Source organism: Stenella coeruleoalba (genome assembly GCF_951394435.1).
Source record: "Stenella coeruleoalba genome assembly, chromosome: 13".
NCBI lineage: Eukaryota > Metazoa > Chordata > Mammalia > Artiodactyla > Delphinidae > Stenella > Stenella coeruleoalba.
Genome location: NC_137159.1, coordinates 32,775,936 through 32,800,898, shown reverse-complemented (window position 1 = coordinate 32,800,898; position 24,963 = coordinate 32,775,936). Strand labels below are relative to the sequence as shown.

The following is a 24,963-nucleotide window of genomic DNA, read 5'->3' as shown; positions in this document are numbered from 1 at the left end:
AGTTCCCTTCTGTTCCTAATTTGCCAAAACTATTAATCATGAGTGGCTACTGAACTCTGTCAAACAAATGCTTTGCTACAACTATTAAGAAGATGTTTTTTCTCTTTTATTACATCAATATAGTGAATTACATTAATTGATATTTCTAGATAAAATCGTACTCCTGGGATAAACTCCACTTGACCATGCTTTACTGTCCTTTTTACATATAGTTGGATTTGACTTACAAATATTTAAGGATTTTTACACATATGTTCATGGTGAATACTGGTCTACAGTTTTCTATAATGTCTTCGGTACTGCTATTGGTATAACGCTAGCTTCTATTTTCTTAAGGATTCTTTATTTTTTTCCATTAAATGTTTGCTAGAATTTACCAGTAAAGCCATCTGAGCCCTGGAGTTTTCTTTGTGGGAAAGAATTCAATTTTATTAATAGATATAATGCTATTAAGATTTTCTATTTCCTTTTGTGTCAGTTTTAGGAACAGGCATACCTTGAAGATATCGCAGGTTTGGTTCTAGACCACTGCAAAATAGCAAGTCACATGAATTTTTTGGTTTCCCAATGCGTATAAAAGTTATGTTTACACTATACTGTAGTCTATTACGTATGCAACAGCATTGTCTAAAAAAAACAATGTACATACCTTAATTTAAAGGTAAATTAAATTATGCTAAGTTTAATTAATAAATTATGCTAAAAATGCTAACCACCATCTGAGCCTTCAGCAAGTCGTAACAGAAACATCAAAGGGGCTTCCCTGGTGGCGCAGTGGTTGAGAGTCCACCTGCCGATGCAGGGGACACAGGTTCGTGCCCCAGTCCAGGAAGATCCCACATGCCATGGAGCGGATGGGCCTGTGAGCCATGGCCACTGAGCCTGTGCATCTGGAGCCTGTGCTCCACAACGGGAGAGGCCACAACAGTGAGAGGCCCACGTACCGCAAAAAAAAAAAAGAAACATCAAAGATCACTGATCACAGATCACCATAACAAATATGATAACAATAGTGAAAAACTTTGAAATATCGCGAGAATTACCAAAATGTGACAAACAGACGCAAAGTGAGCAGGTGCTGCTGGAACAATGGTATCAATACACTTGCTTTATACAGGGTTGCCACAAACCTCCAGTTTGTTTAAGTTTTTAAAAAGCCAAAAAACAGTATCTGTGAAGCACGATAAAGTGAAGTACAATGAAAAGAGGTCTGCCTGTATTCGTTTTTTCAAGGAATTTGTCTTGTTTCATCCAACGTGTAGAACTTATTGGAATAAAACTGTTTATAAAATTCCCTAGTTATTCTTTTAACATCTGTAGGTATGTAAGTGATGTCAGTTGTTTCATTACTAATATTGTTAACTGTGTTTTCTTTCTTTCTTCTAGAATGCTTCTTCAAAATGTGAATGCTATGTACCACTAACTTCCTCCTACCTTAGGTAAAAGATACAGTCAAAAATGATTCACCACCTCAAAACTCACAGAGGCAAATGAATACTGTCCAAAGATGTCACAAAAGAAGCTACACACTTAATCCTAAAAATACATTCTTAGAATTGTCTTCAAAGCTCACTGAGTTTCGGGAGAAAATCTGTAATAGAAAAGCCATGTAATGTAAAAAGTTGGAAGAAACCTTGGAGATGAAAAACTCCAGATGAGGATAAAGACCCAGAGAGTTAAGTAAGTTGCTCAGCCTGTAAAGCTTGATGGCAAAAGCTGGGCGACGGGATTTCTTGAAATACTTTCCGATCTAATTTCTTTCCTTGTTAGTTACATCAGAAGAGTTAACATAGAAGGTTAGGCTAAGAGATACTAAACACTGTTGTTCCTCAACCTGCACTCTTGGGCCAAGTATGGAGAAAAGGGAATAATAAGAATATTTCCACTTCAGATAGATAAAAATCAAACAACATATTTTTAAGATGTTCTCCTACTGGTTTTCCTGCTGAAGGTGTTTGTATTACTGTTGTTCTTCTCTTTTCGGTTTATTTACATTGTGGTTCAAATGAGAATATGCAATAAGCATATATTTATAAGATCATAAAAGCACATCTTCAAGTTTTCTCACTAAGTTATTAATAACCCTGGCTTGAAAGTCACACACTTTTTTTCTTTTAACCTAAGTATACTGTGTAGGTCAGTAACATATCTTAATCAAAAGATATGGCTCTCAAAGAGTTCCACTGTTTTTGTACGTCAAATCCAACCCTAACCCATTATATCACATTCTCCAAGCTTTTCTTTTATCTTTTCCTATGATATGCTGCAGTTAAACATATTAGTTGCACTTTTCTTTAGCTTTGTTATCAGTCCCCACCACCAACTCCCCCCAAAATATGGTATTTTCACAAAAGCATGCATATTCAAGAGTCTTCTTTTACTTTCAGCCCCATTTAGTCAAAAGACTTATTTATGGCTGCTCGAGAGCTCAATCTGGTTTATCGCCAAGAATGTAATACTGCATCCCCAGTCTCTGCTTTTTTCCCTTGCTGCCTTGCCTTTTACCTTAACATTAAGAAATTCCAGCATACAATTTATATAATGACTTTTACTTTCTTCTTGATGACATCTTCCACAGACAATTCTGGCTTCTTGCTCTAATTTGAACCACCTGCTTTCCAGGTCCCTGGCATAGTTGTTATCCCGGGATCTTCACTGGTGTCTTAAGAGATTTAGTTTCTTGGATCTTGTTTCATCTTTTTTCTCTAACTGCTCCTTCATTTTTCTGGGTACATATTCAAGAACGTATGAAAGGTAAATTTCCCAAGTCCTTACATTTCTGGAAATGTCTTTAATTTGGCCTCTCACCTGAGTAATCATTTGGTTGCTATCAAATTCTATATTTAGGAACTCAGAACGAACTTTGAATTAACTGCCCTATTGCTTTCTAATATCTATTGCTGCTGCTAAGAAATCCAATGCCAGTAGACTCTTTTATTCTTTTTGAGGCCAACCTTTTCCCTGTCTAGCAGCTCTTAGGATTTTCTTTTTGCTCTTGGACTTTTAGAACTACAAAAGAGGTTGACACCAAATGGAGATCTTTTTTCATCTAAACTTCCCGAGTATCAGAATGCTCTTTCAATCAGAAAACACGATTTTTTAGGTGAAGAAAATTTTCTCCTACTATTTCACTGATTATTTTTGCTTTTATTTCATGTAATATAACTTTTGAGATGTCTTTTAGACAGATGCTATTACATTCTGTATTTGTTCTCCAAGTTCCTCTTTTCTTGCGTATTTTTCCATCTCTTTTGCTCTAACATTCTGAGGGAGATCCAAGAATTTATACTTTTGCTAAATGGCTAGCTAGGCTTTCTTAAACCAGCTAAAGTAACTGTCTTCTACATACCAGCTACAAAATTAATCAATTTTGTGGTAGACTATGAAATTACTACATGCCACGGACTTCACTGCTGAAACTACCAATTTGTTAAGTGCTACCATGATGCCAAAATTTGACAGTATGGATAAAGAAAACAGAGCTAGCACTTCACTTTTCTTAAGACTACTCATCTAAAAACCTGAAATTTTTAGAATACAGTAAACAATCCAGGCATTGTTTTTTAAAAAGGTACTGTGATGGCAAAACAAGGTAGCAACTTCAAGCCTAGGCGTTCAAGTTCGTGCACTATACTTCATTACTCAGCAATAAAGCTTTACTGAAAGAAAACAGAATATAAGTAATTCTCAGTGGACTAGGTGAAATAAATTAGAGTTCAGGATCACTAATTACTAAGTAAATGATAAATCATGGCTGGTAGATTAAGCAGCATGAATTATTTGATACATTTATGAAGATTTAAACCTAAAGTAACAAGTGTACAAGTCAATTTCAAAGTTAGTGACATAAAATTTTTATGGATATTAAAAGTTTCCTCCAAAGATTTCTGAGATGATAAATAAAGATTTGGGAGTAAACCAGAAATTACTCTTTAGAACACACATCACTGAAAAATTAAAGTGAACTGGAGGGCAGGAGGCGCTGGCGGGACGTGGGCCTGCAAAACCATGAGCGAAGCGGGTTCGGGCCCTCGACGGTGGACGCGAGTGTCCCGCCTGCTCTCCTTTAGCGCAACCCATCGGCTCCACAGGAGGCGATTATGAAGCCCCTTGATCATAAGAAGCTGGATCTGGATGTGCCATATTTTGTAGATGTCGTAAGATGACAGAAAATGTAGCTGTTTATATCTGGGAAGACCTTCAGAAATTTCTTCCTGCAGGAGTTCTTCATAAAGTAAAAGTATATGAGGGCTTCCCTGGTGGCGCAGTGGTTGAGAGTCCGCCTGCCGATGCAGGGGACACGGGTTCGTGCCCCGGTCTGGGAAGATCCCACATGCCGCGGCGCGGCTGGGCCCGTGAGCCATGGCCGCTGAGCCTGCACGTCCGGAGCCTGTGGTCCGCAACGGGAGAGGCCACAACAGTGAGAGGCCCGCGTACAGCAAAAAAAAAAAAAGCATATGAAACTGACAATAATATTGTAGTCTATAAAGGAGAATAACTCTTAGAGGTTAGTACTATAGAATGATTTAATTTCTTTCCATATTTGAAGAAGATCTTTATCCCCTTGGACAATTAAGAAGTCATCACATAACTGTTACATCTCCGAATTGTGTTCTGGAGCACTTGATTTACTGGAATCATTGTGAGTAAGACCTGTTTTAAACTCAAATCTATCTTAAAACCAAATTGTAATGTATTCTGAGTATCATTTAAAGAGTGCTTCACCTATAGATTAAAATCATTTCAGCAACAAAAGAAAAAAATTAAAGTGAGTTAAGCTGGTACATATAAGAAAGAAAACATAAAAGAATGCAGAAAAAAATAAATGTAAAATATTTAAAGCAAACTCAAAAAAAAAAGAATGCAGAAATGAAGGAGGAAATCAAATTAACTTTAGATTAACCTTTTCTGTGAAAAAGTTTTCTGTTTTCAAAACAAAGAAAAACCCTAGTCTAAGTAAAAAATATGAACATGTAAACCTCGCTGAGACAACTGTGAGCAGAAATTAACAGCACAAATTGAAGTCAATATCTCTATGTTTTCAAGTCACTTGTAAGTATTTAAACCAGAAACAAAACTGATTGAATGAGACTGTTTACTCAAAATGAGAGCAGTGTCCTAATGGCTAAAGGTGTCTTCAAGGTTTCTACAGATAGTTCATTATGCAAAGGGAAATGTTCCTTCAGAGGCTGCCAAGCTCCTCTTGGTTCACATTCTAACGAAAGAAAATTGAGAAAGCTCTTCAGATAAAAGACTGTTTTAGTCTTTCATCTACATTCAATCTACAAAATAGTCCCTCTGTTCACCAACTTTATCAAAATTATTCAGAATTATACTGGTTTTATCAACAGTAAAAAAATATTAGTTGAATCTGACTTTCCACTCATACTTCCTCCCATGCTCCAATCTAGCCCTCTGCTGAACTATCTAACCTAGTATCTTGCACTCAGCCACTTTTCCAAATTATCATGCCAAGTTACAACCACAGTCTCAACTTTGAGCAAATCACCCCAACAGAGTATACATTTCCTACTCCAGACAGGCTAGCCAACAGACAGAAACAAAGTCACAATGGCCTAAAATAATTTAACTCAACAAAAAGCAAACACTCAATTAAGAGACCAAAAAAAATCAGAGAATACCTAACTATGTCTTAGACAAGTCCAGTTTTGCCTAAAATCGTTCATGTAGACAAACATAACATTAAACTTGTAAGAGTTACTATAAGAGAGGCTGTACAGTATTGTGATTAAAAATATAACTCTAGAGCACGACTGCTTGAGATTAAATCATGGTTTTGTTACTCCACCTGCTGCTGTGTGATCTCAGGCCAGTTACTGATGCTTGTTTTCTCATCTATACAATGGGGAAAGTAACAATACCTCTTTCATGAGGCTACTGTGAGGATTAAGAAGGTAAATAAATGTATGTGAAATGCTTAGAACAGTGCCTGGCATGTGTTAATGCCACGTAAGTACTTGTTATTATTTATGAAAACAAGTGGGGTGATTGGTAACTACTGCGTTTTTCTAAAGATACAGCCTTTAAAATTATCCAACTAGCTGTCTCTACAGTCCAGCTCTGAGCTCTTACTAGGTTATTCAGTCAACAGATACTTACTCAGTATCTGCTCTATGCCAGGCATCGCACTTCCACTTCCACTGTCAATACCTCAAACCTTTTACGGGTGAAAATGAGCTCAACCGCCTCTTATTATTAAGGCATGCTATACTGCATGCCATACTTAACTATAATTAAATAACTACTTCTCCTTGATATTACTCTTAGTTATTTCCCGCCTCCTTTTTCCACTCATTAAAAAAAAAAAACAACTTTATAAGGGAAACTTTCAAACACGTACAAAGGTTGAGAGACTCATAAAATGAATCCCACATATCTATCACCCAGTTTCAACCACTGACACATTAGAATCTTATTTATACACCCACTTCAATTATTTTAGAGCAAATCCCAGACGTACCATGTCCTTATAACTGTTCAGTATTTATCATCTATCTCTAAGGTATTCTTTTAAACCACAATATTATTACAACTAAAACATTAATTATTAATAATTAATTCCTTGATATTAAATAATCAGTGCTCAAATTTTCCCAAATAGCACAAATGATTTTACAGGTCTTTCCACTCCATCAGATTTAGCAATTAGGCAATGTGTCAGTAAAATGAAGGTGACCATGGGAATTCTCTGGTGGTCCAGTAGTGAGGACTCTGTGTTCTCACTGCCAAGGGCCCAGGTTCGATCCCTGGTCGGCAAACTAAGATCCCACAAGTCACACGGTGTGGCCCCCCCAAAAAATAAATAAATAAAACAAAATAAATAACTACAAGGAAGGTGACCTTAATAACAACAGTGTCAGCAAAGTAGTAGGAGATGAAAGCCAGATTTGAGCAGGCAGAAATAAGGAAATGGAGATCACTGTATATGCTCATGCAAAGCTCAAATATGAGAAAGAAAGGAGAAGAACGGGGAGGCACGTGCAGGATCAGGATCAAAGGGGAGTTGATTATGTCTGTAACGTGAAGAAAAATGAAGAAGCGGAGACACAGGTAAAAACAAAGAGAAACTAAAAACATAAGGTCCTAGAGATGAGAGGGGATGAGATCAAAAGCACAAGTGCCAAGGCTGACCTTGAATAAGAGAGGTATAACCTAAACTCTGATATTGAAAGGAAGGAGTTATTAAGCATGAGTACGAAAATGGGAAAACTTCCGTGTGTGGCAGGCAGGGGGTGATGGGGTGAGGAGGTAATGAGGTTAACACTTAAAAATGTTCTCGGTTTTCTCAAGCATTCGGAGATGAAAATCACTGATTAAAAGTAGGGTACTGGAGAGAATTATGCAGGGGGTTTAGATAAAATACTGAAGATCTGGATGGAATTTAAGGAAACTGAAAGGGACAAATGACCAGACAGGTGAAAGAATTAATCAGCATTCAAATCTTATGTAGATTTCAAAAAACAATTTCAAACATCACCCCTTCCATGAAGCTTTTCTTAATTTTCTTAACCAAAGGTAATTTTCCCTCCTTGGAACCTTTGCTTCTATTGCTCATAATGGTTTGTTTCCACTGTAAAAATTGATGCATTTCTTCTCTTTATCCCAGTAGCTAGACTGTAAGCATTCTGTGGGTACTTATCTGTGTGTCACAGGGTTAAAAACAGTACTTTACAGCATACAATTTAGAATCTTACTACCGTTTTAAAAAAGAGCATAATTTAAATACTAAAAGAACATATGAGACAGTAACTACTAAGGTGAGAGGACTACTGAAGGCCTCACAGAGAACACAGACCTGAGCTAGGTCTGGAAAGGAAGAGAAAGCACAACTTGAACAGGGGAAGTGTAAAAAGTAAAGTGCCTCAAGGATTGGTTTTAACATTTTATACATGGTAACAGCTGTTTACAAATAACACTAAGCTCTCCCATTAATAAAGAAGTTTTGCAAATGAGCAAAACAAGACTTACTACAATGTGTGGGTGGGGAAAAAAGTGGTGGTTTTAATGTGAATAAGTTCAAATTCATCCAAATCATGTATAAAATATATTATAGTAAACCAATTAGAAAATAGAGGAAAACTACATTTTTACTGGATGACAGAAGAATTCAGACAGATTCATATCTAGTTGAACAATCACTGACAAGTACAGATCTTTACTGACAAGGCTCAAATTTCATCAAAGCACAGATGAAGTCCTAAGAAAGAAGACTTACTAAGTTCTAAAGATAAAACGGAAAGAGAGAGCTTTTAACACTGTATGAAATCTATTTCAAATACTTACTATTTAAAAAAACTTGGCTTTCACCATCCTGGATGTAGCGAGGGGAACATCCATCTTGCCTTTTGCCCTGGTACATTTTTCTTTGCAATCAGGTAAATGACCCTCAGTCCCAGATCTTAAAGGAGTGCAGAAGGTAAGAACCTGGGACATCTTGCCCCCTTAGGACCTCTGTTCCCTGACCAAGAAACAAAAACTAACCTCCTAGTACCTCATACTTTTCAGAGCTGTACTCCCAACAGCCTACCCAACTCTATTTGCAGCCTGAATCCTAGCTAATTACAGGCTTCTACACCTCCTTCTTGCCCACTAGCAACGGGAGGAAAACACCACAGGCTCAAGCTGAACAGTAAGTGGCAAGGCACAATTCTGAGCAGAACTCTTTCAATTCTAAAGAAACTATACAACTGACATGTCAATTATGGCACAGACAAGAATTATAGATCTAGATAACACTCGGAGCACTAGTCTGTAAGTACTCTATCTTGACCACATTTCAGAGGTCAAACAAAAACAGCCATAGACAATGTGAGCAAATGGGCATGGCTGTGTTCCAATAAAACTTTATTAAAAAAACTGTAGATAAGGCAGTAGTTTACCAACCTCTGGTCTAGAGAGTCATAATTAGATTTGGTTTTGGTCAGTTCTAACAATACACTGGATACAACATTTTATCTTCATGTTTAAAACAGAAATACACACCTACACATGATCAAAATTATATAAGAAATTCATAAAGGAAAGCCTGGGAGGAAACAGTAAAATAAAATGTAAATAGTAGTACGGATGGCCAAACTATGGGTCATTGGTCATAGAGTATCACCATAAAAAAAAAGTTTAAAAAACTGTAGAAATTACAAAATGGAAAATAAAATGGATTAATAAACAAGTAATTTAAGCTTATGGTAACTGTTCTAAAGAAAATAAACAGGGTACTGCCCATGTTAGAGAGAATCTGAAGAGAGCATAGAAAGAGAAAACATCTCCAAAGAGGGGACATTTTATAGGAGACATTTATGCTGAGATCTGAAAGACGATGAAGTTGCTCAAGAAAAGAGCTGATGGAAGAGCATTTATCCAGAGCTCATAAGCAAGCAAAGGTGTTGATGAGAATGAAAGAAACTGACAAGTGTTCTGGGAAAATAAAGGAGACTAATGAAACAATGAGCAATGGGGAAATGGTTTTAATAAGACAAAAAAGAAGAGACATCTCATTGCAAAGTAAGATGTCTCCAAACAAGGCAGGACCAGCTTCATCAAACAGGGATGGCAGAAAGGGCAAGGAAGGTTCAGAAGAGTTTGGGAATTCTGGGACCTCAGGACGGTATCTAAACTTACCAGCGTCCCCATTCCAATTCTCATGACCTCCCTCTTCCTCAATCATTGTACTTTCATACAAGAGACCTTTTGATTTTTATTTAAGCTCCCTGGTCCTCTGATCCTTGAATCAAGAATTTCTAAGATTGTCATTTTCTTTCTTTATGTTCTCCAGTATAGTCAGAACAGCCAGCCCACCCACACTTCTTATACTCCTCCTCCCCAGAAACGTCTTGTACGATAGCTCCTTAGTCTCTCAGTTTTGCCTTCAATAAGCACTTCATTTTACATAACCACAAGTTAAGTAAGTTAACTGTTTACTTGCAGCTTTGTTAATCTAAAAAACTTCAGTTGGGTTAAGCCACTGAGATTTGAGGGTCGGTTTGTAATTACAACATAGTGCAGACACTAATAATAAAGAGGTCTATAAAAAAATCTTTCCCTATTCTGGTAACTCAGAAACACTCTAAGTCAAATTCACTGCCATTTAAAATGGTTAAGGGCTAACTTCGCTATATAAATTTATAGAGGCGTAAGATTTACATACATACATATATAGAATGTGAAAATAAAAGAAGTTCTTGATAAGAATATTTGACTTACAGTGTGAGCACATTTCCAAAGGATAACTTGCCTCATTTCCCTGGAGGAAAAAAAAAAAAAAATTAGTCATAAAATTGGCACAAATGTCTTTAAAAGATTGAACTTAAATATTCTGAGTCACAAAACATCGGGAAATAAGCCATAAACGAAATGTGTCTAGATCTATAAATATTTTTGATGAAAAAATTATACAGTATGATAGAAAGAGCTCTTGCATTAAACAGGCCTGAGTTGTGGCCCTGTCACTTAAGATTTATGCAAAGATTTGATTAAAATTTATTCGAAATATTTTTAACACCCTAAACATACTGTATATCAAATTTTAACACACTACAGACTGTCAGTGCACTAAGCTGTCTTGCTGGATGAACTCATTTTTGGGTAGAGCTCAGAATAAAGCTTCTCCTGCCATTTCTATTTAATTGAAGAGTTTACTGAGACTGCAAAGCTGTTAAGAAAACAAAAATCCTTTTATACCTGCATTGAAACAGAATGTTCTGTACGCTATGCAACAAAAATAAGAAAAATATTAATAGGAAGGTAGGTCCAATGTAAGACAGCCAGCCACTTGAACTCCAAATTTTTCTTTTCATGAGAAGTCTTATCTCATGGATAAACCCTAATATAATTCGCCTGAACTCCTAATTTACAAAAAGTTTACTTAAAAGTGCTCTAGAAAAACTACAGACCTGACCCAATGCCTACATTTAAAATTCTTGATGACTGGGTCCAGGGAGGTCAAGTAAGCTGGTGAAAGATCACACCATTTGATTAGCAATGGAACCAGAAGTAGTTCTAAATCTAAAACTGTAAAAATTCCAAGTATAACAGACTCACACGAAGTAAAAATCATGAAGAAAATCTTTTTAAAAGTCTACAGAATTTAAAGTAATACAAATTGAATTTTTAAAGTTCAACAACAGATTGAGTATACCATGCATCCTATATCCCATCTATCTAATCTTGACCCTGTCTAGCAGCAAGTGTACAATGGGATTAACATTTAAATATTGATATTTGAATATACTTATGTATCCTAAGAAGTTATTGAGTGCCGCCTGAAATAAGAAGTACCATTTTAGTGTGGCTGGCTAGCTTTTAAACTCTTAAAAGTATCTCTTATTCTGAGTAAACTTAAGGTCTGAGAAAAGTTTATCAGTAAATTAGCATCTTTAATTCCTATCTTGCTGACAATAATTAGTCTTTTCCTTGAAAATTATAGCAGATAATTTAACTGGTTAATCTAGTTTTAGGTCACTTTAAACATCAAATATATATTAAAACAGAGACAGGAGTAGCAAACATTAATAAAAATGACATTATTAATTAGCAGAGATGGAGTTCTACTTATTTTGCACCTTACTTAATTGACCTTAAGATTCTTACCATGATTCCTATCTTTTACTGTCTCACATATTCTTTCATGTCTAAATTTTTTAAATACCCTTTAAAAAATATTATTCCAGGGCTTCCCTGGTGGCTCCCTGGTTGAGAGTCCGCCTGCCGATGCAGGGGACAAGGGTTCGTGCCCCAATCCGGGAAGATCCCACGTGCCCCGGAGCGGCTGGGCCTGTGAGCCATGGCCGCTGGGCCTGCGCGTCCGGAGCCTGTGCTCCGCAACGGGAGAGGCCACAACAGTGAGAGGCTCACGTACCGCAAAAAAAAAAAAAAAAAAAAAAAAAAAAAATTAATCATAAAAATACTCAATCCAAAAAAAGGCAGATAAATAGGAAGGATCAAAAATCAAATGAGGAAAAAAATACAAAGTAACTAGCAAGATGGTAGATTTAAATCCAAGCATTTTGAGAATTATATTAATTACGTTCAACGTAAATGGTCTAATAACTCCAATTCAAAGAAGATACAACTATATACTATCTAAACGAAGTCTACTTTACAGATAGGCTGAAACTAAAAAGACAGGAGGAGATATACCACACAAGTAATAATCAAAAGAAAGATACAGTGGCTAAGAATACTGGACAATGTAGAATTCAGAACAAGGAATATTACCAGGGATAAAGAGGACTATTTCATAACCTTAAAAGAGTCAATTCATTAGGAAGATGTAACAATCCTAAATATATTGTGATATATAATGAGAAATATCCTTGGGTCCTCATTCATTTCTAGCACAAGAGCTCCTTAGAATGTCTCAAGTGTGGAGAGCTATAAAGATTTCTTTTGTTATGTTAATGAGGTGACTATAGGAAAGGACTAAAGGTAGGGGTTGGTGGCCAGGAGAACCAATCGTGTGATTAGAGGTTGGACCTTCCAGTCCCACCTTCCAATCTCTAGGGAAGACAGATAGGCTGGGGGTTAAACCATTCGCCAATGATTTAAGCTGGGCTGGAGACTGAGCTCAATCACCACTGATAGTGATTTAATCAATCATGCCTATCTAATGAAGCCTCCAGAAAAACCAAAAGGATGGGTTGGAGAGCTTCTTGGTTGGGGGGCATGTGGAGATGCAGGGAGACTGGAGCACCTGGAGAGGGCATGGAAGCTCCACACCCCTTCCATGCACCTTGCCCTAGACATCTCTTCCATCTGGCTGTTCCTGAGTTACATCCTCTTATAGTATGTCAGTGATCTAGGCAGTAAAATGTTTCTCTGAGTTCTGAGTGGCACTAGCAAATTACTCAAACTCAAGGTGGGGGTTGTTGGAACCTCCAATCTATAACCGGTTGGTCAGAACTTCAGGTAACAACCTGGACTTGCAATTCGCATCTAAAGGAGCGGGGGAGGGGGCAGTTTGTAGGACTGAGCCCGTAACCTGCGGAAGCTGATGCTATCTCTAGATAGTGTCAGAATTGAGTTGAATTGCAGGACACCCAGCTGCTATCTGAGAATTCTGTGGATGTGTAGGGAAAAATACGTTGTAACTGGGTCCCAGAACCCTTTCATATATAGTTATCCCTCAGTATCTACAGGGAATGGGTTCCAGGACCCTGGCAGATACCCAAATCCATGCATTCACTTGGATCATGTAGTATCGATGCTACAGTATTTATTGAAAAAAATCCCTGCATTAGTGGACTCACACAGTTCAAACATCTGTTGCTCAAGGGCCAACTGTATATACTTAATAACAGGGCTTCAAAATTAAATGTGTCAAATACAGAGAACTGAAAGTTAAACAGACAGTCATATTTGGAGATTTTAACATTTCTCTCACAGTAAATAACAGAAAATAAGTAGACCAAAGGAAAAAATAAGTTGTGGAAGATCAGAACAACACACTATCAACCAAGATGTCCTAAAACAACAAAATATTCTTTTCTACTGCACACGAACATTCACGAAGACAGACATTATTCTGAGCCTAAAAAAAAGTCTCAATAAACTTTAAAGGTTTGAAACCATACAGAATATATTTTTTCATTACAATGGAATTAAGCAAGAGAGGTATTTAGAAACATCCAAATATTTGAAAATGAACAACACAATTCTAAATAACCCATGAGTCACAGAAGAAATGATGAGAGAAATCAGAAAATATTCTGAACAGAGTAAAAACGGAAGCTATCAGAATTTAAAGGATGCAGGTTAAGCAGTCTTTTGAGGAAAATGCTATTACAAGGGAAGTCCAAAACCCAGTGATCTGTTCCCACCTTGAAAAGCTAGAAAAAGAATAAATTAAACCCAAGGTAAGGGGAAAAAGAGAAAAAAAAGCAGAAATTAATGAACTAGAAAATGGACAAACAGAAAGAAAAATCAGTAAAACCAAAACTCATTTTTTGGAAAAGGTCAATAACTAACACCCCAGGCAAATCACTAGAGATTTTACAGACATTAAAAGAAAAATAAATGGATATTCAAAAAAAGTATGAAAATAAAATTTATAACTTAGATGAAATGGACAAGTTTCTTGAAAAATAAAATCTACCAAAACTGACTCAAGAAAAAAATAAAGTTGAACAGCTCTATTGCTATTAAAATAAACTGAACTGGAGTTTAAAAAGAACACACAAAACCTTCTTAACAAAGAAAACTAAAGACTTTGATGGCTTCACTGGTCAATTCTATCATATATTCAAAGTCTGAAAAACATACCAATCCTATACAAATTCATTCAGAAAGCAGAAGGGGAAGGAATAGTTCTAACTCATTTTATGAGGCCAGCTTACCCTGACAGCAAAATCAGACAGTGCCATTACAAAAAAGAAAACTCTACTCCAATATTTCTTCATGACCATGGATGGAAAAATCCTTAACAATATTTGATGAAATTAAATCCAGAAAAATATTTTAAAGAATAAAAATCATGACCAACTGAGGATTATCCCAGTAATGCAAGGTTGGTTTAATATTCAAAATTAACATGGTTCATTATACTAACAGAATAAAAAATGCCATACCTATGGTCATCTCAACAGATAGAATAAAAGCATCTGACAAATTTAAATACCCCTTCTCAACAAAACAAGAACTCAGGAAACTAAGAATCTTCCTCAGTCTATAAAGGCTATCTACAAAAAGCCTACAGCTAACATCATACTTAATATCGTGAAGGAATGCCTTCTCCCCAAGATCAGGAACAACATAAAGTTATCTGCACCAGTGCAATAAGGCAAGACAAAAGAAATAAAAGACATACAGATTGGAAAGAGGAAGTTAAACTGCCTTTACTTGCAAATGACATCATTGTACATGTAGACAAATCCTAGACAAACTACAAAAAAGCTATCAGAACTAATAAATGAAACAAGGTCACAGGATACAAGGTCAATATATAAAATCGAATGTACTTCTACATTCTGCAAGCAATGAAAAATGAAATTAGGATCCCGTTCACTTAGAAAATCATCAAAAATACAAAATATTTAGTAAAATATGTGCAAAGATTGTACAATGAAGACCATGAAACATAACTGAGAGAAATTCAAGATGATCTAAAAAAACAGAAAGCTATATCATGTGCATAGATCAGAAGACTCATTAAGATGGCAATTCTTCCCATACTGATTAACAAATAAAAAACAATCCCAATTAAAATCCCAGTAAAATATTTTATAGAAGTCAATACACTGATTCTAAAATGTATATGGAAATGCAAAGGATATAAACAGCAAACAAGCTGAAAAAGAAGAACAATGTTGAAGGACTTAAAACTTGAAGAATTATTATAAATCTAAAGTCATCAACAGAGTAACAGTGGTACAAGAGTAGACATAAAGTTCAATGGAGCAGAATAAAATGAAGAAAAAAATACATAAACACCCAGAGTCAAGTGATATCTAACAAAGATGTCCAGGTAATTCAGTGAGGGAAAACCTCTGCAACAAGTGATGCTAAAACAAATGGATAGCAGTATACAAAAGAAAAAAAAAGAAAAAAACCCCCAAAGATCTGAATAGATATTTTACAACAAAAGATATATACATAACAAATAAGCACACGAAAAGACGTTTCACACCATTAGATATTAGAGAAATGAAAATTTAAACTACAGTGTGATACCACTACATGTGCAACTAGTGTGTGTTTGTGTGTGGCTAAAACTTAAAAACAGAGATACCAAGTGTTACTGAAAATGTAGAACAAATGGTTGTGTGCTGCGCAGAATCCCAGGATGTCCTGAAATTTCCAGCCTCTGGTATATAAACATCTCCCAGTTATTCAAACACTAATCTAGGTACCGCTGCAAAGTGATTTTGTATATGTAATTAAGGTTCCAAAACAACTGATCTTAGGATAAGATTATTCAGGTTGATCTGTTCTAGTCATAAGAGCCTTTTAAAAAGAGAGAGGGGAAGTCAGAGATTCAAAGCCAAAGAATTCAACACCAGGGAGATGGAGTGAGTCTCTAAGAGCTGAGAGTGGCCTCCAGCTGACAGTGAGCAAGGAAACAAAGATCTCAATCCTACAACGGCAAAGAACTGAATTCTGCCAATAACGTAAATAAGCTTGGAAACAGAATCTTCCTCAAAACCCCCAGATAAGAACTCAGTCTGGATGTCAGCTCTGTGATCCCTGAAGACCCCATGCTAAATTTCTGACCTACAGAACTATGAAACAATAAATAGGTGCTGTTTTAAGCTACTAGGTTTTTGGTAATTTGTTACTCAGCAATAGAAAACTACCACCCAGACATACAGTACATGTAGCTAAAAGGAAAATGTTGACATATCAAGTGTCAACTAAAAATGAAACTCTTATACATTGCTGGTGGGAACTAAAATGAAAACATGGCCACACAAAGATTTGTACTCATATGTCCATAGAAGCTTTATTGTTAATAGCCTAAACAAGACACAACCTAAATGTCCATCAGCTGTCAAATAGATAATACTGCGGTGTATCCAAACAACGCAGTGCTACTCACTAATGAATAGGCAAAGACTACTGATACACATAACATAGATAATTCTCAAAAGTTACGTTAGAAGAACGCAGATACAAAAGGTTACATGCAGCATGATTCCATTTATAAATCCTAGAAAAGGCAAACTATAGTTACTGAAAGATCAGGGGTTGCCACGGATCGGAGGGTGAATGCAATGGGGTACCAAGTAACATCTGAGGGTAACAGAAATGTTCTACATCTTGATTGTGGTGATGCTTAAAAAACTATATACATTTATCAGGACACATTAACTGTACACATGAAATTGGTAAACTTTATTATATGGCAAGTTATACCTCAATAAAGGTGATTTTTATAACTTAATAAGGAGTCCCAGGTATAATGGAATTGTTTCAGAACACATAAATTTAAGTCTCTAGTTAAGATAAAAATCTTATCACTTCTTAAAAAATAATAATATAGTTTCCAGTCATGCTATTATTCCAAAACCATATGGGATCTTTAGTTTCATAAGACACATATGCATTTCAAGATAACAAATTATATATTTTTCAGATTATCTTGTAGTATCATGAGGAACCAGAAACTATTTATTAGTAATCTTGACCCTTATAATTTTTTTCATCTGTTATTTAGTCCCTTTCTCAGATTATAAAGTCCAGGATGGCAACAATCTCTTATTATCTTTTTATATCCCTAGCCAGATTTAACATTATCCTAAATTTACTGAAGGAAGAGTTTTACAGGTGCATGTAAAAATCTACATAGCCTTAAAAAACTTGGTTTAAGTGGAATTTTAAGCATCAATGTGTTGAACAGTGAGCCTGTCACTTTGAGGAAAATAACTGACACATGAAACATGAAATATAGAAAACCTCAGCAAAGAAATAAAAGATATAAAAAAGAACCAAATAGCAATTTTAGAACTGAAAAACAATAATTGATACAGTAACGCAGTAAGTAAACTCAACAGAATAGAGCTGACAGAGGAAACAGTCAGTAAACTGGCAGATGGAGGAAAACAAATTACCCAGTCTGAACAACAGAAAGAAAAAAGACTGAAAAAAATAATCTACAGAGCCTCAGGGAACTGTGCGACTATAAAAAAGATTTAACACTTGTCTTCTACTTCTGAGAATAAAGAATATCTGTTTTAAAAGTTACTAAGATGGTCTGATTTTATCCTAGAAAAAAAACTGATTTGTGGTAATTGGCAAACTTTGTCTTTCAGCAAATAAAGACATTTGGATTGATTCTAACTTTTTCCTCAAGTCCATATTATTCAGCATTTTAAAAATAAATTTATTATGCTTATCAATTTTGGTATACAAAAAAATCAGTAAGAATATGAAAATATGTTCTAAAGAAATTTTCTGGCAAAGAAATGAAAAAAATATTTTTGGATCTTTTTATCTCATTTTGTTTAGAGTTTCTTTGATCTTAAAGTGTCAAGATGTGAGAAAACCAAAATAAATTTTATAGATGCATACTGTAAAGTTTAGAATATTTTCAAAGGGCATGCTGTCAGAATATTTAGACATTCATCTTTATGTAGCAGACTTTAAGAAGTGACAGCATTGTCTTATTTGGTTATAGACTCTCCTTGTGAAGTATAAATATTATTTCAGTAATAAGAGTAACTGCTTGCTTATCTGAAGTGCATATAAATGCTTAAAAGATAAAAGTGAGCATCAAGGAAAGTAAAAATCTAAAGTTTTTTAATAACTGAAATTTTAAGAATTTGATTCTCCCAATACACCATTAAGGATAAGGTAGGTTTTTATAAATGTTCCTTATCTGAGTTAGCTCCTCCTAAGTATCTTTTTCCTAAATGTTTTTTTTTCAAATTATGAATGGGTCCTGAATTTTATCAAATGCTTTTTCTTCATCAACTGATATGATCATGTAATTTTTCTTCTTTAGCATGTTAATATGGTGTATTAGTTGATTTTCAAATAGTGAAGCAGCCCTGCTCCATCCCTGCCTGCAATGAGCCATAAATTCTATTTGCTTATATTTTGTTAAGGACTTTTGCATCTACATTGATATAGTAATACTGACCTACAGTTTTCTTCTTGGGATTTTTTTTTTTTTTTTGTATCAAGGCAATAGGGCTAAACTACCTAATTCATATTGGGTGAGATGTGGTGGTCTGTATTTTTCAAGAAACTGGTCCATACATCAAAGTTGTCAAATTTATGTTTGTAGGGCTTCCCTGGTGGTGCAGTGGTTGAGAGTCCACCTGCCGATGCAGGGGACATGCGTTCGTGTCCTGGTCCGGGAAGATTCCACATGCAGTGGAGCGGCTAAGCCCGTGAGCCATGGCCGCTGAGCCTGTGTGTCTGGAGCCTGTGCTCCGTAACGGGAGAGGCCACAACAGTGAGAGGCCCACGTACCGGGGAAAAAAAAAAAAAAAAAGATTTTTAAAATTTATGTTTGTAGAGTTGTTCATAGTATTCCCTTTATTATCTTTTTCATAACTGCAGGGTCTATGGTGATACCTTTCTCTTTTTTAAAAATTTATTTATTATTATTACTTTTTGGCTGCATTGGGTCTTCGTTGCTGCGCGCAGGCTTTCCCTAGCTACGGCGAGCAGGGGCTACTCTTCACTGCAGTGCATGGGCTTCTCATGGTGGTGGCTTCTCTAGTTGCAGAGCACAGGGTCTAGGCACACAGGCTTCAGTAGTTGGGGCTCGCGGGCTCTAGAGCACAGGCTCAGTAGTTGTGAAGCACAGGTTTAGTGCTCCGCGGCATGTGGGATCTTCCCGGACCAGGGCTCAAACCCATGTCACCTGCACTGGCAGGCGGAATCTTAACCACTGCGACACCAGGTAAGTCCAATACCTTCTATTTCATTCCTGATACTGATAACTTCGTTTTTTCTTTAATTTCTCTCAGTCTTGCTAAAAGTTTGTCAATTTATTGATCTTTTTGAAGAACCAGCTCTTTCATTGATTTCCTTTACTGTTCTTCTGTTTTCAATTTCACTTTTCTTTATTCCCTTCCTTTGGGTAGATTTTTCTTTCTTTTTGGTTCTTGAGATAGAAGCCCTCTTTCTTCCTCTCTCAGGAATCCAATGAGACAAGTGTTAAATCTTTTTTATAGTCCCACAGTTCCCTGAGGCTCTGTAGATTATTTTTATCAGTCTGTTTTCTTTCTGCTGTTCAGACTGGGTAATTTCTTTTCCTCTATCTGCCAGTTTACTGATTCTTTCCTCTGTCTGTTGAGTTTACACACTGCATCAGTTTACACACTGCATCACTGTATCAATTATTGTTTTTCAGTTCTAAATTGCCATTTGGTTGTTCTTTATATCTTCTATTTCTTTGCTGAGGTCTTCTTTATTTCATGTGTCAGTTATTTTCCTTGAAATGACAGCCTCACTATTCATTTTTGAGAACGTGTCTGTCAAATACTCAAGTGTGAAGGACCAGATTTTGTCAGTTGTTTTCAAGCAATTTTGGTGTTCTATGAAAAAGATAGCTACTTCAGCTTAAAAATCACATAAGTGCTTGTTTTCCCTTAAAACAACCACCATAAATTACATACGCAGAAGTGATGATTTATACATATCATTTCGTCATACAGGGTATTAAAGATACATGTAGTGGTTAGATTTGATAAAATTAATACTTTTTACTGCTTTACCAAGGATATTGTGAAACTGGTATTTTTTAAAACTGCAATTGCATGGCAGTGAATACAATGATTACTGGTACAGTACAGTGTCACTGTTCTGATTCATGCTAAGGTATCAGCAGTTTTACCAGCCAGTGCTTTTGCACCATCAGTGCAAATGTAAACAGAGTGGATTAAACAAATATTATTTTTGTGTTATAATGAAAACATTTTGACCTCATGGACCCCCTGAAAGAGCCTTGGGGATTTCCCGGGTATACACGGACCACTCTGAAAACTACTGATCCAATCCAAAGATCATATTTAAATTTTGCAAATTGAGAGTATTAGCATTTGAAGAGAAATTCACCAGTGAAAAAGAAAGCAATCCAATACAGCAACAAAACCAGTAGACTATGGATCTATTTTCTATTTGTTCTAATACTTTATTATGGTTCCATAATAATATTCTATATTATTCTACAATACATATGTCCCAATAGCATTCTTTATAGAAAAAAGAAATATTGGATCATGTATTGTATTCAATAGTCATGTCTCTCTTTAGCATACTTTAAGTCGGAACAATTCTTCAGTCTGTTTATATCTTTCATGACTTGTGTCCACCGCATCGGCAGGCAGACTCTCAACCACTGCGCCACCAGGGAAGCCCCCTTCAACATTTTTTACTTTGCTTCCTCCTGCAGGGAAAGATTTCTTTTTCCTTCCTATCTATATGTACTTAGGTATTTCAGTATGGACTTAATGAATTTTATTTCAATGGGTTATAATCTTTTATCATTATCTAATTTGATGTTTAAATTGTCCCACATTTGGCCAGTGGGAACCTTCCCCTTCAGGCTGGTTCCTGTGTCCTTTTAATATATTCCCATCATTCTATGGGCCTTCCTAACCTTCTGGCACAAGACGTTCCAAGCATACATTGTACTTTCCCTGCCCCAGTCCTGAAATCAGCTATTTCTCCAAGGAGCCCAAGATTCTTTTAGTGGAGAATGGTTAATGGTACCACTTGATGAGGAAAAGTTCTTAATTTTAATGCAGTCTAACTTATTTATCTCTTATTTTACACTATGACTAATTCATAACACACCAGATTATTCTTTTACTGAGCTGCCTGAATATAAATATAGCTTTACTATATGAATTTATAACTGTTTATATTGCTTTATTAATATTCTGAAATATTTTTCTGCACGTAAAGAGCCTGCTATTTATACCCTTTAACAGAACAATTAGTGAGGAGAGGGGGAAATGCCCATCCATGTGTCATACAACATGCTAGGCACGATCAAAGTATAAACACAGCAGATTCTCAAGTCCCCCAAACATACAATTTTGAAACTGTAAAGGGGCTACGGACATGCAGGTAGATATATCCAGCAAGTACAGAACCTGGGCTCAGGGGCCAGATCGTGACTAGAGATACGATTTTGGAAATATCAGCATACAGATAATAGCCTTCACCACTAAAAGGAGAGTCCATTAAAAAAGGGAAAATGAAATAAAAAATAGGAAAATACTAACACTTAAAAAATTATATGAGAAATTCACTAAGAATAAAGCAAATTATTAAATACAGAAAGAGAATCAGTAGAATACGGATCTATTTTAATAGTTTAATATTCCGTCATGGCTTTATCATAATCTATATTATTCCATAATGTTTTCTTAGACTATAATAGAGCATATATAGTATTTTGTTTCTATTATGGATCATATTCTTATATTGTTCTAGAAAGCATACAAGGAAAAATTTTAAGAGGGAGTTAAGAGTCATAAAGGAGACAAATAACAATTATTCCCATTTTGGGGTGTAGGTTCAGACTTTATAAAGTCATACTATTAAAAGCAAGGTGTAGGACTTCCCTGGTGGCACGGCGGTTAAGAATCCGCCTGCCAATGAACCCCAGGGGACACGGGTTCAAGCCCTGGTCCGGGAAGATCCCACATGCCACGGAACAACTAAGCCCATGTACCACAACTACTGAAGCCCACATGCCTGGAGTGCACGCTACGCAACGAGAAGCCACTGCCGTGAAAAGCCCGCGCACCGCAACGAAGAGCAGCCGCTGCTCGCTGCAACTAGAGAAAGCTCGTGCGCAGCAACGAAGACCCAACACAGTCATAAATAAATAAATAAATACATTTTTTTTTTTAAAAAGGCAAGGTGTAACCTTAATTTGCTCAGTAACAACTCTTAGTTATGCAGATTGCTACACAAAGAGCAATTACCAACACTAGCCCTACAAAACTATCTCTAAAATGATCTTAATTGAGGGCTCTTTTCATCTGGTTTTATTCTAACAATGAAATTACTTTTCTTCAAATTAAGACAATTTACATGAAGTTCTAAAATCCTTCAGCTACTTTAAATGTACCAATCTAAATTTCAGTAACTACTTTAGCTCAAACTAAACATGCAATTGGGATTTTTTTTAACTTTAGTTCTTTTAAAATTATTTATTATTTATTTATTATTTACTTATTTATGGCTGCACTGGGTCTTCGTTGCTGTGCATGGGTTTTCTCTAGTTGTGGCGAGAAGGGGCTACTCTTCATTGCGGTGCACGGGCTTCTCATTGCAGTGGCTTCTCTTGTTGCGGAGCATGGGCTCTAGATGTGCAGGCTTCAGTAGTTGTGGCACACGGGCTCAGTAGTTGTGGCTCGCAGGCTCTAGAGTGCAGGCTCAGTAGTTGTGGCACACGGGCTTAGCTGCTCCATGGCATGTGGGATCTTCCTGGACCAGGGCTCAAACCCATGTCCCCTGCATTGGCAGGCAGATTTTTAATTTCCTTTAGAATTATTTTATTAAATCATAAACGTACAACTGCTTCTTAACTCTACACACATACAAAGTTTTTCAAGGAATAACATTCTATCCTATTGCACTATGATCCTGGCTAATATTGTTTCAGAACTTTGAGAAAAACTGTTAAAAGTATTTCACATGTTACCACTTACACATTTAACATTATCTAAGAAGGAATGCTCCTGTTGCAACAAAAAATAGAAATGAGGTTTTTCCTCTCCTGGTAACAAGGAAAATAAAGGGAAGAGTGAACAGGCTAGGGAAGCAGCCTGAAAGAGTTAATCAATCCTAGTTATCTTGTAACTGTTACTAGTCTGTATTATCTGTAACTAGATTTGTCCTTCACAAAGCTAACCTCTAACACTCTGACTCTGTGTGAATTACATCCTGCACCTAACTGCAGGCGGATTCTTAACCACTGCACCACCAGGGAGGTCCCTGCAATTGGGATTGACATGTACACACTGCTGATAAAATGCCTTTCCATGAAAACAAACAAACAAACTAAAAATGCAATACAATAAATGTTGTTACTCTGTCGAGTTCTAATAGATTTTTTTAAAGGTAAAAACTGATGGATCTAGAAAACAATCTTTAAAAGTTAGCTTTGTGAACATAAACATGGATGGAAAAAGGAAAGTTAACATCACAGAATACAAAAAAAAAGTATTATGTGCTGGGTACTCTGTTAGAGACTTTATATACCTTCTCATTTATCCTCCCAACAATCTTCTGGGTAAATGGGATGTCAAGGTTAAACAGTTTGCACAAGGTCACACGGTTGGTAGTGGCAGAGATCAAATTTGAACTCAAGCTAATATAATTCCCATAGTATTCTTACCAATATATCATAAAGCCACACGCTTTCTGTATTATACAAGAGAAGAAGTAAGTTAGTGAAACTGTTTTCATCCCAACTTAGAACACTTAAATTCAAGTGGCTTGTTGCTGACAACTCACACAAAGCCATTTAAAAATGTGTTGTTCATATATCTAACACAGTAGTAACAATCACAGAAACATGACAATGAGAGGGTGTGAGATAGGTGGAGACAGCTGAGAAGAGGAGGAGTAAAGGGATGGAATACTTTACATGGAAACAAACTGTCCAACAACTTCTTGTAGAGAACAATACTAATTTGGTACTCTATTTTAATTTAAAAACACACACAATCCCAAAACAAAACTCTAACGTCATAGCATTTTCAGTAATTATAATTGAGAAAATAATCTCAAAACAGGAAATAAAGTCCTAGCTGTGGAAGAGTTCTGGATTATGGTAAGAGACCACCCTGCCTATGGCCATAGGATATAGTTTTAGTAGAGAGAAAGTATATGGGGTTATGGAGGTTAATGTTGCTAAAGCAAGGGTGTACATGAAGACAAAGTGATAGTGGAACCTAGAGGGACAATATGACACAGGTACTTAAATTCTGAATGAAAAACTGTAGTATCCAGAAAGATGTCAGATGATAACAATGCGAAGAAATTAAGGAAGGTTCAGTCAGAACAAATGACTTTGCAGGAGAAATTAGAAGTAATAATCTGTTAGGTAGCCAAATCAGGCCTACCACCTCAAGTATTTTTTTTTAACTGAGATATAAGTAATTGACATATAACATTATATTAGGTTCAGGTGTATAACACAATGACTCGATATTTGTATATGTTGCAAAATGATCACCACAATAAGTCTAGTTAACACCCAACACCATATACAGTTAATAATTTTTTTTTCTTATAATGGGAACTTTTAAGATCTACTCTCCCAGCAACTTTTAAATATGCAACACAGTATTAACTATAGTTGCCATGCTGTACATTACATCCCCATGAGTTGTTTATTTTATACCTGGAAGTTTGTACCTTTTGACACCTTTACCCATTTCCCCCACCCACCACCCCTTGCCTCTGGCAAACACCAACTCTTACCTGTTACGGGTAAGTTTGGTTTTGGGGTTTTGTTTCTGTTTCTGAGATTCC

General features: G+C 36.1%; 1 protein-coding gene across 3 annotated transcripts in view; it reads right to left on the bottom strand.

Moving 5' to 3' along the window:
* PPP3R1 (protein phosphatase 3 regulatory subunit B, alpha) overlaps positions 1-24,963 on the bottom strand; it is an 81,282-nt gene that overhangs the window by 16,437 nt on the left and 39,882 nt on the right. For all 3 annotated transcript variants that reach the window (XM_079940608.1, XM_079940606.1, XM_079940607.1), the window contains exon 2: positions 10,222-10,261. In XM_079940608.1, the coding sequence (XP_079796734.1) occupies positions 10,222-10,234 (13 nt within the window). In that variant the 5' untranslated portion in view covers positions 10,235-10,261. The remainder of the gene's footprint in view (positions 1-10,221; positions 10,262-24,963) is intronic.